The sequence below is a fragment of the Typopeltis vanoorti genome, chromosome 6, assembly GCF_054136105.1.
Source record: "Typopeltis vanoorti isolate ZY-2024b chromosome 6, IOZ_Tvanoo_1.0, whole genome shotgun sequence".
In the NCBI taxonomy this organism is placed as follows: domain Eukaryota; kingdom Metazoa; phylum Arthropoda; class Arachnida; order Uropygi; family Thelyphonidae; genus Typopeltis; species Typopeltis vanoorti.
Genome location: NC_143554.1, coordinates 116,382,340 through 116,399,215, shown reverse-complemented (window position 1 = coordinate 116,399,215; position 16,876 = coordinate 116,382,340). Strand labels below are relative to the sequence as shown.

At 34.8% G+C, this 16,876-nt stretch overlaps 1 protein-coding gene across 1 annotated transcript in view; it reads right to left on the bottom strand.

Annotated features, from left to right (window-relative positions):
• Window positions 1-14,309: 14,309 nt before the first annotated feature.
• LOC150105845 (phosphoglycolate phosphatase-like) overlaps window positions 14,310-16,876 on the bottom strand; it is an 88,452-nt gene continuing 85,885 nt past the window's right edge. Inside the window, exon 8 of the mRNA XM_090393619.1 lies at window positions 14,310-16,573. Within this exon, the coding sequence (XP_090249745.1) occupies window positions 16,387-16,573 (187 nt within the window). The 3' untranslated portion in view covers window positions 14,310-16,386. The remainder of the gene's footprint in view (window positions 16,574-16,876) is intronic.

Below are 16,876 nucleotides of genomic sequence, written 5' to 3'. Positions count from 1 at the left end.
ATAATCAGCATTCCACAGTCCTGATATCATTTTTGACACACTCCTTTGCATTCTCTCCACTCTATCACAATTGCTACAGAAACCAGACCAGTATGCAATAGTCCAAGTGAAATCTTATCAAGACCTTGTAAAGAGGCAAAATGACTTCCTTATCTTTATATATATCAAGGTTTGTTTCAGCATTGCAATTATTCTCTGAGTTGTGTTTACAATTTTGGCTATCTGACCCTATCTACTAAAACTTTTGGCTAGAGAGCTACACAGCGTGTAGTGTTTGCAGAGAGCTCTCGAAAAGATAAGTATTATTTTGAGAATAAATTGGCAGTACTGATTTAATCTTGACATGGTATTGTTTTTTTTTTTGGTAGCTTGGTGCGATTTCCGCTTTAATTAAACTAGTAGTTTAAAGACATGATTGATAGCACATGGAGCCAATGCGATGAAATATAATGGCTACCAAGACTTCGCCATCTTTGTTCAAAAACTTTAATGTAAGGGAATTCGTCCAGTGTGACATATGTGGTATGTATGCATTCCCAAAAGGGGCTGGAGTTTGGATAGATAATGATAGTGGTGGGAGACTGTGCCAAAAGTGTAAGGAAAGCGAGGAATTGAAGTGTAGGTCAGGTCGTGAGATAGTTGTAGTAGAAGAAAGCCAGAATGAGAGAGAAAATAGTGGTTTGACAGCAAATTGTGATGATGTACAAGATAGCAATAAGAGCAGTGATGAAAGATATTGGAAGTAATCATACAGAGAGAGAAAATGGTTTGAATGATGAAAAAAATTAGAATTTAGCTGTAATGAGCGAGATCGCATGGTTACGCGGAGTGATACATAGGGCGAAGCGGCAGTTAGAGAGACTGCAAAACTCTTTCCTGAGTGCCTCAGCAAACAGAAATAAGCAAGTGTACGAAAGGAATAATAAGCGTATGATTTCAGAAATGAAGGAAAGAGTGTTGTATGGTGACTCGTTAGTAAGAGGTGTGATAGATGAGAATTTGACTAAATCATACTTACTAGGTGCGAAAATTAAGGATGTAAGTGAGAGTATTAGTGCACAGAAGCTGAGGGTGAAAGAAATGATAGTCGTAGCGGGGAATGAATGATTTGAAAGGAGATAAATTTGATATGAGAGAGGACGTGAAGGAATTATTAGAGGTAGTGAAAGAAAGAGTGACTTAGGATAGTGAGTCTGTTGCCGCAGTATGACAGAGAAGAGTTTATGAGGAGGGCCATAATCGCAAATGACCATGCACAGGTTATGCAGATGCTGTGGTGTGGAGTGAGTTTGATGGGTGAAAGGATTTGTACAAGATGGATGGCTTATATTTGAATGGATTTGGTGTGCGAAGACTGGAAAAAGTGTTGCCAAGTGAAGTGAGGTGGATGTGCAAAATCAGGGAAACTAGATCTATTAAGGAGGGGAGGAAGTGAGACTGTTGGAGAGAATGTTTATAATGTGCCCGAGCCAGTACGAAGGACAAGAAATCAGAATGGGATAGTTAGTATAACGCATCAAGATAGGGGTGGGACAAATGGACCTCTGCATTTCATGTAAACTAATGCCAGGAGTATTAGAAACAAGGAAGGAAAAATTTTTGGCCTTGGTTGGCTCTTCCTGGCCACAGGTTATTGGCATTAGTGACACATGGCTGACAGAAGATGATATAGTTAGTGGGATAGAATGTGTAGGGTATAGTGTTCAGGAGGGACAGAGAGAATAAAATGGGGGGGGGGGGAGAGTGTTATTGATGATAGCTGATGAACAACCAAGGAAAGTAGAAGTTGTATTGCAGGATAGTGAAAGAAGCTCATTTGAGGCTATTTTGTGTGAGATTGAGACTAACAGAACAAAATGTACAGTTGGGTGCTGCTATAGACCAGGTGATGGAACAGATGGTGGAGATGGTATGCATAGGCAAATTGATGAAATGAGTGGAAGGAGGGTAATTATTATGGATGATTTCAACTATAGTAACATTGATTGGAAGGAGGAGAGGACACATGTGAGGAAGGAACTGGATTTTATTCAGTTACTGAGGGAAAACTATCTGAGAAAGCATGTAATGGAAAATACTAGGGGTTCGAGGGTGCTTGACCTAGTAATAGCATCTGAGAATTTGACTGTAATGAATATGACCATGTTGCCACCTATTGGTGAGAGTGATCATAAGGTCTTGACCTGGGAGGTGGCTAAATGTGTGAAATTTTCAATCAAGACAGGGTACATGTGGAATTACCGTGCTATCAAGTATGACAAGCTTAGGAGATTGCTTGGTTCAGGGCCATGGCATGTAAAACTGCAAGGGCTGGATGTTGATAGGTCATGGATCATTTGCAGGAGGTTATGGGACTGCATACCTAGAGTCCGAATAGTAAATCAAGTAGGGATTAAATGGATGAATAACACCATTAAACTTGAGTTGCAAAAAAAGAAACAACTGTGGAAGGAATTTAAGGAGAAAGGTGACCTGCAGGCACATGAACGGTATAAGGCGCAGACCAGAAGGGTAACGAGTGTGGTGAGAAAGGCAAAAACGGATTATGAAAGGAAATTAGCTATGCAAGCTAAAGAGAATCCAAAACAGTTCTTTCAATATGCTGCTAGTAAAAGAAAAAATTGTACATGGCAGAATGATTTTATGGAATGCTGATGGTAGGGAGGTCACTGAATCAATATGGTGGAATTACTGAGTGAGCACTTTGAAAGAGTATATCATCCAGGTGGTGATGCGGAAGGAATGAAGGAACCATTAGTTTATATGGGAATTGTGGTGAATGAAGTGGAGGTAAATAGTCTATTACAGAGTGCTTAAGGGTCAAAGCTGTATAACTGAGAGGAGACCTCCACATAGCCTTAAAGGAATGCGGAGAACCGACCAGGGCTTCTGACCTAATGTCCAATCCTCACCTTCTCGTGGTGCACCCTGTTGGGTATCTACTTTGATACTGAACGAACGAGGATGGGCTGGCAATTTGGGATTTAGCCGACCAAATTGTATTCTTATTGGTTAAACCAAAATAAAAAATGATGGTACAACATGACAAAATTTCATGCCGGCTGGGGCGTCGCCCGGTTAAACAAGGCCCCCGTTGTTTTCGCCAGGGAACCAGGGCGAACAGCGAAAAGTCAGCTACTGGAACAAATCTGAAAACAAAACCCCAACTCAACATCACCAGAGTTAAAGATTGGTACTATCAACGTAAGAAGCCTGAATGGCAAAGAAATGGAGCTAGCTGAGGAATTAGATAAGTACCAGATCGACATAATAGGGGTGACTGAAACAAAAAAGACCAAAACTGGTGAGATCTTTCTGAGCAATAAATACAAAATTTTATATTCAGGCAATGACAATCAAGGAAAAGAAGGAGTAGCCATAGTATTGAACACAAAATACGAGGCTAATCTTCTTGAATGGCAGTCAGTCTCAAGTAGAGTAATGTGGGCAAATATGAGAATGGGGAACTGGACAATGAGACTTATTTGTGCCTATGGTCCCACAGAAGGTTCTACTAAGGTAGAAGTGGAGGAATTTTTTGAGGCTTTAGAAAAAGCAACTGACACAATGAAAAAGGAAAAGTTGGTCCTTGTTGGGGATCTAAATAGTAGAGTAGGAAATGATTGTGAGACATACAAAAATATTTTGGGAAAATTTGGAGAAAAGAGCAAAGCTAATAATAATAGCAAATATCTGTTGGATTTCTGCTCAGGACATGGACTGGTTATTACTAACACCATGTTCCAACATAAAAATGTGCATAAATTCACATGGAGAGAAGAGGCTAGGAATAAGAAAAGTCTCATTGACTATGTTATTGTTGATAGTGATGTTTTCTCCCTGGTGCAGGACACCAGAGTGTACAGAGGATTTGAAATTGGAAGTGATCACTATTTAGTCTTGAGCAGGATAAAATTGAATTTTATATTGAAAAGAATAACATCTAAGAAAGTTTTAAAGCGAATAAAAGTTGAGCAGCTCTCGGATGTGAACTGTAGACTAAAATACAGAAATATTATTGAAAAGAAAATGAAAGAGTTTGAGAACAGGAATCAAACCTTGGAGATTCAGTGGCAAACTCTGAAGGAAACATTGATTGATTCTGCCAGAGAGGCATGTGGTGAGGTTGTGTGCAAAGATAAAAAAATCAGAACTCCCTGGTGGACACAGGAAGTTAAAGAGGCAGTGAAGGAAAAGAAGAAAGCATATCAAAAGTTCCTGGCAAATAAGTCAGCTTTTACTCTTACAGAATACAGAAACAAATGTAAGAAAGCTAAACAGTGTGTAAAACTAGCTAAACAAAAGTCATGGCAGGACTTTGGCAAGAATATAGAAAATAAATATCAAGAAGGTGGCAAAATATTCTGGAGGTTGTTGAAGAAGCTTAGGAATGGAGGAAAGAGTGCTGTAAAAGGAATTAGAGATGATAAAGGTGAAATGAAAACAGGAGAAAAAGATATCCTTGAAGTATGGAGTAATTACTTTGAAAAACTGCTACATGAAACAAGCAGTGATGACAGCGCAGTGATAAAAAATACTGACCAAGCATGCAGTCAGGAATACATATCCATACTTGAAGTAGAAAAAGCCATCAAAGGCTTGAAATGTGGAAAGGCAGCAGGAGTAGATGATATTCAACCAGAAATGCTCAAGTATGGTGGTATAAGAGTCTTACAGTGGCTGCACTGCATAGTTCAGAAAGCCTGGACAGAGGGACGAATTCCCGATGATTGGAGTAGAGCTCTCATAGTACCCATATATAAAAAGGGAAATAAAACTGAATGTGAGAATTACAGAGGTATTTCCCTACTGAGTGTTCCTGGCAAGATCTATGCAAGTATACTTGAGAAACGGTTGAGAATTGTGGAAGAAAAGCTTGGTGAAGAACAAGCTGGATTCAGACCAAATAGAGGCTGTCAGGATCAGATCTTCACTTTACGACAAATAGTCGAGAAAGCATGGGTATATAACGGAGATCTGTATTTAAGTTTTGTCGATTTGGAAAAGGCATATGACAAGGTGCCAAGAGAGAAGCTATTCAATACGCTGCAGTTATATGGTGTCAATGGGGCATTATATCAAGCAATACTTAGTCTTTATTTGAGTTGTGAGTCAGCAGTTAGAATTGAAGGAAGTACAGGAAGATGGTTTAATGTTAAATCTGGCGTGAGACAAGGATGTACATTATCCCCTCTGTTATTCATTATCTATATGGATCACATTATGAAGGAATGTGGTATTAAACCTGATATCAAAATTGGAGATGTTAATGTCAGCTCTTTGCTTTATGCGGATGATGTTATACTTCTAAATAAATCCGCTACAAGTCTGCAAGATTCTCTGACTAAATTGAATAGCTGTTGTAATAGATATGGTATGAAGGTCAGCAATAAAAAGACAAAGACAATGAAAATAGGCAGAATCATTGAAAATGTCAACTGTGTTGTGAATGGAGAACCTGTGGAACAAGTAAAACATTTCAGCTACTTAGGCACAATTTTTACTGAAGATGGTAAACTAAATATAGAAATAGACAACAGAAATAGCAAAGCTGGTATCGTGGGAAGTCAATTGAATAAATTCATATGGAATAAGAAAGAAATTAGTCGCAACACTAAATTAGCTGTATACAAGACTGTGTTCAAACCAATTTTAACTTATGGATCTGAGAGCTGGGTCAGAAGTAAAACACTTGACCAAAGACTAGAGACTGCAGATATGAGAGTCCTGAGAAAGATTAGAGGCGTAAACAGATGGCATCAATGGCAATATCATATTAAAAATGAGGATATTAGGAAAGAACTTGACATTGTCAGCATCCAGGAATGCGTTAGCAGAGCTAATCTCAGATGGTATGGTCACTTAAATAGAATGGGAGAGGAAAGATTAGCAAAACAAGTGTTCTCTGCCAGGTTGGCAGGAAAACGACCCAGAGGAAGACCAAGATATAGGTGGATTGATACGGTACAAAGTGCTTTAGACGATAGAAATATAAGATCTGATAATGTTGGAGTCTTGACAAGTAACAGACTGATTTGGAGGAAAATTGTAGATAGGAAGTTAGTAATGATGTAATTTTTTCATGTAGTACTGTCATATCCTGTACACCCCTTGAGGGTACATGGCAGGAATTTGATGATGATGATGATAATGTGAATACATCTGTGGGATTGGATGGTATATCATCACAGGTCTTACGTGAAGAGGCTAAAGAATTGTCAGTGCCTTTATGGTTTAATCTGAGTCTCGGGTCTGGTTTAGTCTCGAAGGGGTGGAAAGAGGGGAAAATAGTTCCATTGCATAAAGGAAGATTCAAGACTACTGTTGCAAATTACCGACCGATCAGCATATCAGGAGGAGTTGTCAAGGTCTCGGAGAAAGTAGTCAAGGCTAAAATACAGGAATGAAATGATGAAAATGAGATACTGTATGGGGGACAGCATGGTTTTGTGAAGGGTAGATCATTCCTCAGTAACTTGCTCAGGTTTTATAACACAGTGACGGCTGAACTGGATAAGGGTAATTGGTTTACAGTGATACTGCTGGACCTGGCTAAGGCCTACATGGAAGTTTAATCCGTAAACTGCAACATATGGGAATGGATATACGGTTGGTGAGATGGATAGGAGGGTGGTTGATGGAGAGATACCAGAGAGTAGTTTACTCAGGAGTAGAGTCCAAAAGATGGCCTGTGAGTAGTGGTGTGCCGCAGGGTTCTGTTCTTGGACCACTGCTGTTTAATTTGTTCATTAACGATATAGGGAAGGATCTGAGAGGAATAGTTCATTTGTTCACTGATGATGATGCTAAGTTGGGTAGGGCAATAGTGAATGTAGAAGATGTCAAAATTTTGCAGGATGATTTGGATAGATTGGAGGTACAGGCTAAGGAGAATGGATGTCAATTTAATTTGGCAAAATGTAAGATTATGCATTTTGGGGTGAAAAGATTAGCAGCAGTATATCACATTGGTGGAACTGTACTCCAGGAGATTTATGAGGCCAGGGGTTTTGGAGTGTTCGTGGATAGGGAGTTGAAGTTTAGGGGGACACATTGCAACAGTGGCTAAATCAGCTCATCAAATCACTTGGATGCTGAAGAATACTTTGACGAGCAGAGATAAGCAGGTGATTGTTCCTCTGTATCGAGCAATGATAAGACCCCATCTTGATTACTGTGCCCAGATCTGGTCACCTAGGTTTCTTCTTGATGAGAAGGAGGTTGAGAGGATCCAGAGGCGAGTGACCAAGATGATAGCATGGAATGAACCTTATGAAAACAAGTTGAAGATTTGTGGGTTGCAGAAATTTTGGTTGATAGGTTGAAAAGGGGAGATATGATTGAGACATTCAAATTGCTGAAGGGTTTCTGTAGGATTAATTCAGGGGATATTTTTGAGAATTGGACTGGTGGTGGGAGGACTAAGGGACATCCATGTAAGCTGGGCAAGAGTGTGGTTAGTAAGGGTGTTAGAGCTGGGTATTTTACTTTTAGAGTGGTGAATGAGTGGAATAAGCTGCCAGAGTCTGTTGTGGGTGCTACGACAGTGAATGAGTTCAAGGCAAAGTATGATAGACACTGTGTGAATGTCGAATAGTTGTGATGGACATGATGTTTAGAGCCTCCCTCGATGAGTCTAAGGACTCCTTGGAGTCGCCCGTAATAATAATAATAACTTTAAGATCCCCAACTTGATCAGTTTCTTCTAGCATAATCCAAGCAATATAACATGACATTGGATATCTAATCACACCAAAGTGCGATTTATTTACCTTATATTTATTAACATTGAACTGACAGCCATTTTCACATGCCCACAATTCCAATCAATTTGCTGCATATCATTAATATACAAATTAACGAGTGTAGAGCTCTAGGGCACTCTACTAATCACCCTCATTCCACTTCCAACTCTGATATCTATCAGCCATTGCCCTTCCATGCAACCAGCCTCACATTCGTTCCCATTTGATCCAACTTATATAATAGTTTTCCATGCAGTATTCTGTACATGCCTTTGCTAAGGCCAGCAGTATCATGGTGTAGCCATTTCTTTTATCCAACTGTGCTGTCACTATATTATAAAATGTGAATAAATTACTAAGGCAGGACCCACTTTTTATTAAGCCATGGTGTTCCTTATAGAGTATTTTATTTCTATCCACCCATTCCTGAATTTTACCTTTAACCACCATTTTCAAAGATACTAATTGATCAATAATTTGCTTCTTCTGTCTTGGAGACACCTTTATATAATATAACAGATCTTAGCATCTTCCTACTCCCTTGAAACCTTGCCAGAGCTGAAACTTAGATTAAACAACTTCGTCAAAGGTACTGCCAGTTCTCTTGCAGATTCTCGTAGCACATGAGCTGAAATACTGTCCGGTCCCACTGCTGTATTTTTCAATATGTAGAGTATCTCCAGTTCATCTAAATGCAAAGTCCCCACCTGGATGATACACCCTTGCAAAGTGATCACTTAGCAACTCAAGTATTTCTTCTGATTCTGTCGCTTTCTTACCATCTGCACATCCTTTCATAACCATTATTTCTCTTACTTGCTACATAGCAAAAAAAAAACTCTTGGATTGACTTTGGCCTGCTTAGCTAATTTTCTTTCATAATTTGATTTAACTCTCCTTACCATACTAGTTACCCTTCTGGACTGTGCTTTCTATTGCACATGAGGATGCTGATCACTTTTTTTTTTTTTTATATTCCTTCCACAATGCTTGATGTAAAGCAGGATCTGAAAAATATCCCGCTTTATATTGCTACTCATCCACTTAAACAAAATTGATCAGGATACATATGTTTCAAATTGTCCAGATTTCTTATTTTTGAATTAAACAATTTATTAAGGTTACAATTCCTTGGGAGCCTATTAGCAAATATCAGGTGCATACTGATATCTTTCTTCTGTGTGTGTTTATCTTTTTAAGTAATCTGAAACCCATGGACAGAACAAATTAAAATAAAAAAGTAAGCTAATCTATAATTTAAGCAATTTGTTTATTTTTAGTACATGCGCTCTGAGAACTTTTGCTATTGTCATGAAAATCACAGTACCTTTATAATCAGGAAGAATTGTGTTGTGCTACAATTTTCTAAATGTTTAGCATTATATCATTTTTTTTTTAAATCACTTCTAAAAATTAATAAAAACAGTCTTCAATAATGCAAAATAAGTTGTCCCTTTAGTAACATGTTCACTTCATAGCAACAGTGTTATATAAAATGTGCTGTAAATAAATCAAAATGCCTGCTCACATTTTAATCAAAGTATATATTGACTAGCTTCATAATAATGCATAGTTATTCATATTTAATTAAATAACAGATGTCAAGTCTCCACGGATAAGGTTTGTTATTCACATGAATACTATGAAATATACATACAGTACTTACTGTATGTTTTGGATTACAAAAGAAATACATATTTATAAAAGATAAAATCATATTGATCTAGTGCCATTATTAAAAATAATGCTAAAATAAGTAAAATATACTCAATTTAAATTCCCTACAATTTAGCTATAGCAAAACATACATCCTAACATAATCTAACAGATATATTTCATATGACAATATAGATTTAGCATCATGTTGATTTTATTTCCTATTAACTATTACAAAAGTTACCTATGATTTATTCTTCAAAGAAATAATTCCATTTTTGCATAGGATGACAATGTTAAAATTTGTTTTGAAATCTTGATTTTTTTTATGCCATTTTTATGGCATTCTCACCTATGAAAGGTTGAAAAGTTATATATTAGCACTGCAATGTGGATGAAACTACCTTTCTCAATAGCAAAGAGGTGTGAATACTGTCTAAAGCAAATCATATACTACTAAATGGTGAATTTGTTATTTTTTTAAATTGAGTAATTATTTTTTTCTTCCTATTAACTATTACAAAAGTTACCTATGATTTATTCTTCAAAGAAATAATTCCATTTTTGCATAGGATGACAATGTTAAAATTTGTTTTGAAATCTTGATTTTTTTTATGCCATTTTTATGGCATTCTCACCTATGAAAGGTTGAAAAGTTATATATTAGCACTGCAATGTGGATGAAACTACCTTTCTCAATAGCAAAGAGGTGTGAATACTGTCTAAAGCAAATCATATACTACTAAATGGTGAATTTGTTATTTTTTTAAATTGAGTAATTATTTTTTTCTTGCATATAGTACTTTTTTTTATTTGATATGCTTCAAAAGATTGCATAAGATTTTGCTAAAAGTTTAAAATTGATTGCTTTGTTTTTAAAAAACAAATATATATATATTATTATTATTATATTTATTTAATTTTTTTTTTTTTTTTGAATTTAAAGAAATACTTGTCTCCAGTAAGTAAGCTATGTTGCATTAGGCTATGAAAATTTACTACACAATAAAAGAAATTTTTAAAAAATTTAAATATTGAGCTAAGTTTCAGAATATCTTATAGTTAGATAAGAACATTAAGTTCTCATAAGATACACTTATGAAAAGTAATAACAATGAGTTTGAGCTCCTGCCATTAGTATATAAAAGAAGGCAGATACAAATCAAATTTATTTTTATCTGTTCTCATCATGGTAATATATATAATTATAAATATACATACTGGAAAAACCATGCTTAAACAGTAGAAGACTTTTCAATGAAATTGGGCTCAGAGATGTTGGTTTCTTTAAGACAACTTTATCTCCACATGAACACAGTTACTTTTGTGTTCATGTGGAGCAAATTCAGTACAATACTAACTCCATTAGAGAAAATAGTACGAAATCAATTTTTTTTAAGGTCATAGATACTTTAGCTACTATGGGAACTGATTTAGCTTTTGAAATATTTGAAATATTTACACTGAATAACTAATTTAGCTGCATTAATTATACACTCATCCATGCCATAGGAAATGTTACTAACATTCTGTGTAAAATCACTAGGATATAACAAAGAAATTAAAGCATACAAGTACATGCCAGTTACATATTTACTGATTTTGTTAGTATAATAATAATTAACAACAAAGAATAAAGTATTACATTTATTTACAATCTAGCTTTCTTATAAATTTTTTCTTTATGAATTCATGCAGTAATAACAAGATGACACACATGTTGTGATGTGTTCTAAATATAGATAGGGTGAGGAAGAAATTAAAACTCATAACAGAAGTAAACTGGTGATTAGCGAGAGTCATAAGAAAACATCCTTTTTTCGTTAAAGTAATATTGCTTAAAAACATATGTAGCACATATTTTCTACACATGCCACATTAACACTTCTAAAAATAATTAATGTGTATTTAATGATTCTGAAAATGAAGTATTTCCCAGAATTTTGGGTAGCCATTCATACTTTACAACACAATGTACACAAGAATGTATATGCATATATTTGTTTGTGTGTGTGTATATATATATATATATATATATATATACACACACACACACACACATACCAACAAATAATGTCTGTGATATGAGACTGTACATATAAGGAAGACAAATTAATGACAAAAGATACAGGCTTAGGAAGATTTCCTAAGATTGAGGAAGGCACAGTGTAAGAACTGTTTACTTGTCAAAATGAAGAATGCTATAAAAATACTCCAACTATGATGATGAATTTCATAAATAGCAAGACACAGCAGTCCAGCTATACATGTAAAAAATCAATTCAATCATTTATTAGTTTAGTTTCAGAATTAGTCTTAACTTATAATTATGAACAGAATAAAAGATTACACAGTAATTACTATACAGCTATCTTATACATTTTTTTCCTCTATGAATTCTTGTAGTCAGTGCACCTTAAGATAGATACTATCTCAAGAAAAATCACTTTGGTTATGATATTAAGGATAACATACATCAACAAATACAAATATCAAGAATAGTTTTCAGAATACTTCCTTAAGATGACTTGAAGCTGAAAATTACTTCAAAGCACTCAAAAAATTGAAATAATGAATAAAAATAACTAAATAAAAGTGCTACAATAATTCAATTACAAGTTATATTTGGGATCTGTATCTGCCACTGATAATGATTAATTTCATTATAACACTAACCATAGTGACTACAGAAATGCTGCATAAGCATTAATTCTTTGCATCAGATTGGATATTACTAATTAGTCAATTTGAACATGTAAGTTACACAAATAGCATCTTCAATTTTTATTGTGAGAGTAATGCTGTAAGGCAGGTAATGTAGCTGAATTTATTGGATTTAATAAACACACAAGAACTAGTTTGATGAGCTTGGTGGACTATACTAACAGTATTTTTGCTTTCTAACTGACTGGCTGTGGATCAGAATCCCACATTTGTTTGTGAAGGTCTAGGTGCTAACTGATTTCTGAAATCAGCTTTAAAAATTTCAAGGATTCCTGCATTAGTTAATGCTTAACCACCCACAGCACTATAGATTTACAACCTATAGTGGGTGAAATTATCAAAAAATGTCAGGATTCCTGTGTTTCACTATATTGATCTCAGAGGATAAAATCTTTGTCCAGTTTTGTAATTTATTATGTTATTTGACAGACAGGAGAAAGAAAAAAAAATTGTAGGTGATACCACCATCCACCACTTATGGGAGGCAAAATAAAACTGTTAGTCTCCAAAGCAAGATTTCCTGTTTATCCAATGCCTTGTATAACACTACTGTATAAGTTCGATCTGTTGAAGCCAGGTCTGGCTGGCTGTGGATCAGAAATCATTTAGCAAGGTCTAGGTGCTAACTGATTTCTGAAATCAGCTTTAAAAATTTCAAGAAGGATTCCTGCATTATTTAATGCTTAACCACCCACAGCACTATAGATTTACAACCTATAGTGGGTTCCAGCATCAGCAGATATTTTCATAAGAAACAGAACAAATGCAAGATTCGTGATAATGACTGAAAACATGACAGGAATGTGATAATTAGTTATGCAGTTGGTCCTCTATTCTCAGATTAAGCAGCTCTCCTAGAGATATGGAAAGAGTTTGGCTCTTTTATTTATTTATTTATTTATTTTTAATGGCAGTCTCAGCCAACTTTCTGAAAAGTTTCTCTTGTTCAAACTAACCTGCTTGTATGATTATCTTTCCAGTAGATGTGGAAAGATATTAATCCATGACAATTCTATTATCAATATCTGATCTGTTAGGTTGGATGTAATCTTGGTATTTCTGAATTCTGATGAAGGTTGGTATGTAGTAGATTTCCTAGATAAAAGGAAGTTATCTTTTTGACTGACTTGCATGCAGTAGCTAGGCTGCATTTTTTTTTTTTTTTTTTTTTAGTGCTCAGGTTTGTTATTTTTATACTTTCTTTCTTGGAAAGTACCTTCTAGATAAGGGATAGTAAAAGGCATTTTAGTTAATAAAATGATAAAAATCTTAAATGGTTGCTTAAAGTGATCACAAAGATACCAGAAGATTTAATGGTATCTTCTAGTATTTTTTATTTCTATTTACAGGCAGGTTACAGTGGTGATGGAAATCACTCCTTCAGGAGTTACAGTGATGAAAAGAACTGTTTTAGTGCTAGGTAGCAATGAGGAAAGGCTGGACTGTAATAACTATATGCAAACTGGTGGACCTGTGGTAGACTGTGAAAGAAAGAGTACCTATTGAATTTTGTCTGAGTGAGGTGTCTAAGAAAGGCATAAAGCTGTATATTTAATGTATGGTGATTTGCAGGTACCAAATTTGCAAATTCCAAGAATATAATGGCCTAGTTGGTCGAGTAGTTAGAGTATCTGCTCTCCAGCCAAAAGGCTGCAGTTTTATTTAGATTGTCTGAAAAGTCAACCTACTTAAACTGGCTTTGTTGTAGGATTCTTTTCTCCTGAAGGTGGTGATTGATAGTGGTTTCATGAACAGAGATTTCTAATCTAATTTGTCATGTTGGCCTAGCTGTATTATTACGTGACGCCTCTAGGGAGTCTAAAGACTTATTGAGGGAGGGCACCTACAGCTCTACAGATCTCTGTTTCCACCACTAAACCCACCAACTACAAAGAACTGCAACTACACCGCCATCTACCACCCACCACCACTAGTATTGTCACAATCACAAACATCCATGCCCATGGTTCAAATCCTGCCATAGGCATGGATGTTTGTGATTGTCTGTGAAAATACTACTGGCGGTAGATGGCAATGTAGTTGCAGTTCTTTGAAGTTGGTGGAGACAGAGAACTGTAGAATAGGTGCCCTCCCTCGATGAGTCTTTAGACTCCCTGGAGGTGTCACGTAATAATACAGTTAGGCCAACATGAGAGATTAGATTAGAAATCTCTGTCCATGAAACTACTATCAATCACCATCTTCAGGAGAAAAGAGTCCTACAACAAAGCCAGTTTAAGTAAGTTGACTTTTCAAACAGTCTAAATAAAACTACTCTCATCAAAACAAAAACAAATACCAATCTCTCTCTGAAAGTTCTGATTTAAAACTTATAGCATAGGATCGACCATTATTTAAAGATTAAGCATGTTACTTCTCAAGATACTTCAAGCCTACAACAAGAGGGTAATGATTTCATACCTAGTAATGATCTCATGAAAATTATCTTCTGGCTAAACACTTTTACTATCATCTATGCTTGTGAGATTTGAATCCACAGCCTGTTGGTTTAAAAAGTAGACACGCTATCGATTTTGCCATCCATGCCAGCTAAGGAATTTGAGAAGCCATTCTTTTTACTTTTTGACAAACACTGTTAAGTTTAAATGTATCTATTTTTTAATTCTGCTCAGTGGGATTTTTTAATCATTCTCATACATAACTATGCATATTAGTTACTGACCAAATTAATGCCTTTAGTATGAATAACCAGATTTTGCTTTCAAAATCTTTCCACTCCAACATTTCTGAAGTCATTCCTAAAAAATAAATTCCTCAAGAATACAATGAAATACAATAAATCAAAAATCTACACTAACATTTTTTATTTGACATATTGTACTATTATGAGCATCTTTCATTTATATTGTTTGAAATCCTTAATGCGTTTATATTATTATTTATGTTTTTTTTTTGTCAGGCAGCAGCCATTTAGTGATTTATGGACATCGCATTGCTTTTCTCTGTATCAATGCTAGAGAACAAAGTGTTGTGATTTTTGTGGTCCAAGAGAATGTCAAACCAAGTGACATTTATCAGCAAATGGCTCTCTATATACAAGGGGAAGGAAAATGTAATGGAGATAAATTAGTGATAGGAGCATTTCACACATTGATAGACCAACATCAGTGGTGTAAAAATATTTGGTTGGTGGAGAACGTCAGAAGCCGATGACAATTAATGTACTACTGGGACAGCAAAGAAATCATTCTGGTGAATTTCCTGCCCGCATTGTAAGTGGCGGATCATATGGAGAAAGAGTCCCCCCCCCTCCAAAAAAAAATACAATAATTGTGCATCAGTATAAACTTTAATGGAAATAAACAAAACTAGTGGAATATGCATAAATATATTGGGAAAGAAAAAAAAAATTCAGAAATATTTCTTACAAATCACAGTAAATATCACTTTGTGTGTGGAATCACAAAAACTGCATGTTTAGTTGTCCCTCTGACATGTTTGGAATGCCATAGCACCACTATATCACCACTTGCCAGGAAGAAAAAAAAAAAAAAAAAACATTAAGGATTTATCTTTCATTTGTATATTTTGAAATATACACTATGACAAATAGAAAATGTACAAATGTGGAAGACTTTGATTTATATATATTACTATTATTTATTTATTTATTTTACATACCTAAGTCATATAGTTACATGTGAATAATTACATGTGGCAACTCTTTAAGATGCTTTTTAAACAAACCAACTTTATTCAAAATTAAATTTCAGTTTCTAATTTTTTTAAAATTGGTTTCAACACCTTCCTATAAATTTGTAGATAACTAAAATCCGTTATAATTATGAGAAATTGTAATATCTCTATATTCTGATATAAAATTAATGTTCTACAATTTATAGGATATACTCACAATTTTATTGATAACAAGAATAAGCAAAAGTAGAAAGAAAAATGTCTGTCATTTAAAAAATAAAAAAAATTTTGAAAAGAATGATTATTTTTCCCTAATAATTATTTTCTGCAAAAAGGCACATACTCCAAAAAACCTAATAAAAATTGAAAAACAGTCCCAAGAAAACTAGCATGTGAAATTTGTACTGCACATTCAAAACATACTAATATTTGTATTCTTCCCATTACTTTCTCCAAAGTGCAGAAAGTCTAATGAGAAGTTTTCATTGGTAAATTCTTTACTGCAATGCTACAAGAGAAAATAGTCAATTATAGCATCTGTATACTATAAGATATTAGAATCGAATAAAGTAAATTAATTAATATTACTCTACATAAAATATCTTCAGTAGCAGCCTATTAATTTCCCAAGATCTCCTAGTGATGGAAGATAGTAATTAGGTACAAGGCGCCATTCTTCTTCACAAATGCTGTCTTTATACTGTTTGACCTCTTCTAAATTTGATATTCCAGTCAATACAAGTAATGTTCTTAATCCATTATTTCTTCCAAAGAGAATGTCAGTGCTCAACCTAAAAGAATTTAATAATTTATGAAGTGATTCTGGCTCAATAAAATATCAATTTTTTTAAAATAAGTTTGGCATGGAACCAACAAATTATATATACAATGATGTGTAATTGACATGAGTAATAGTGATTCATATTGACTATAATTTAATTAGTAATTAATTTATTCAATTATTAATTACAAGATTTTTTTTCAAAGTAAAATATGCAATTATCCATAAAGACAACAGAGCTTAGATTAGGTTGCACACATGTAAGCGATGATAAATGACCAAAGACAAACAGCCTAGTCACCATGCTGGTCAT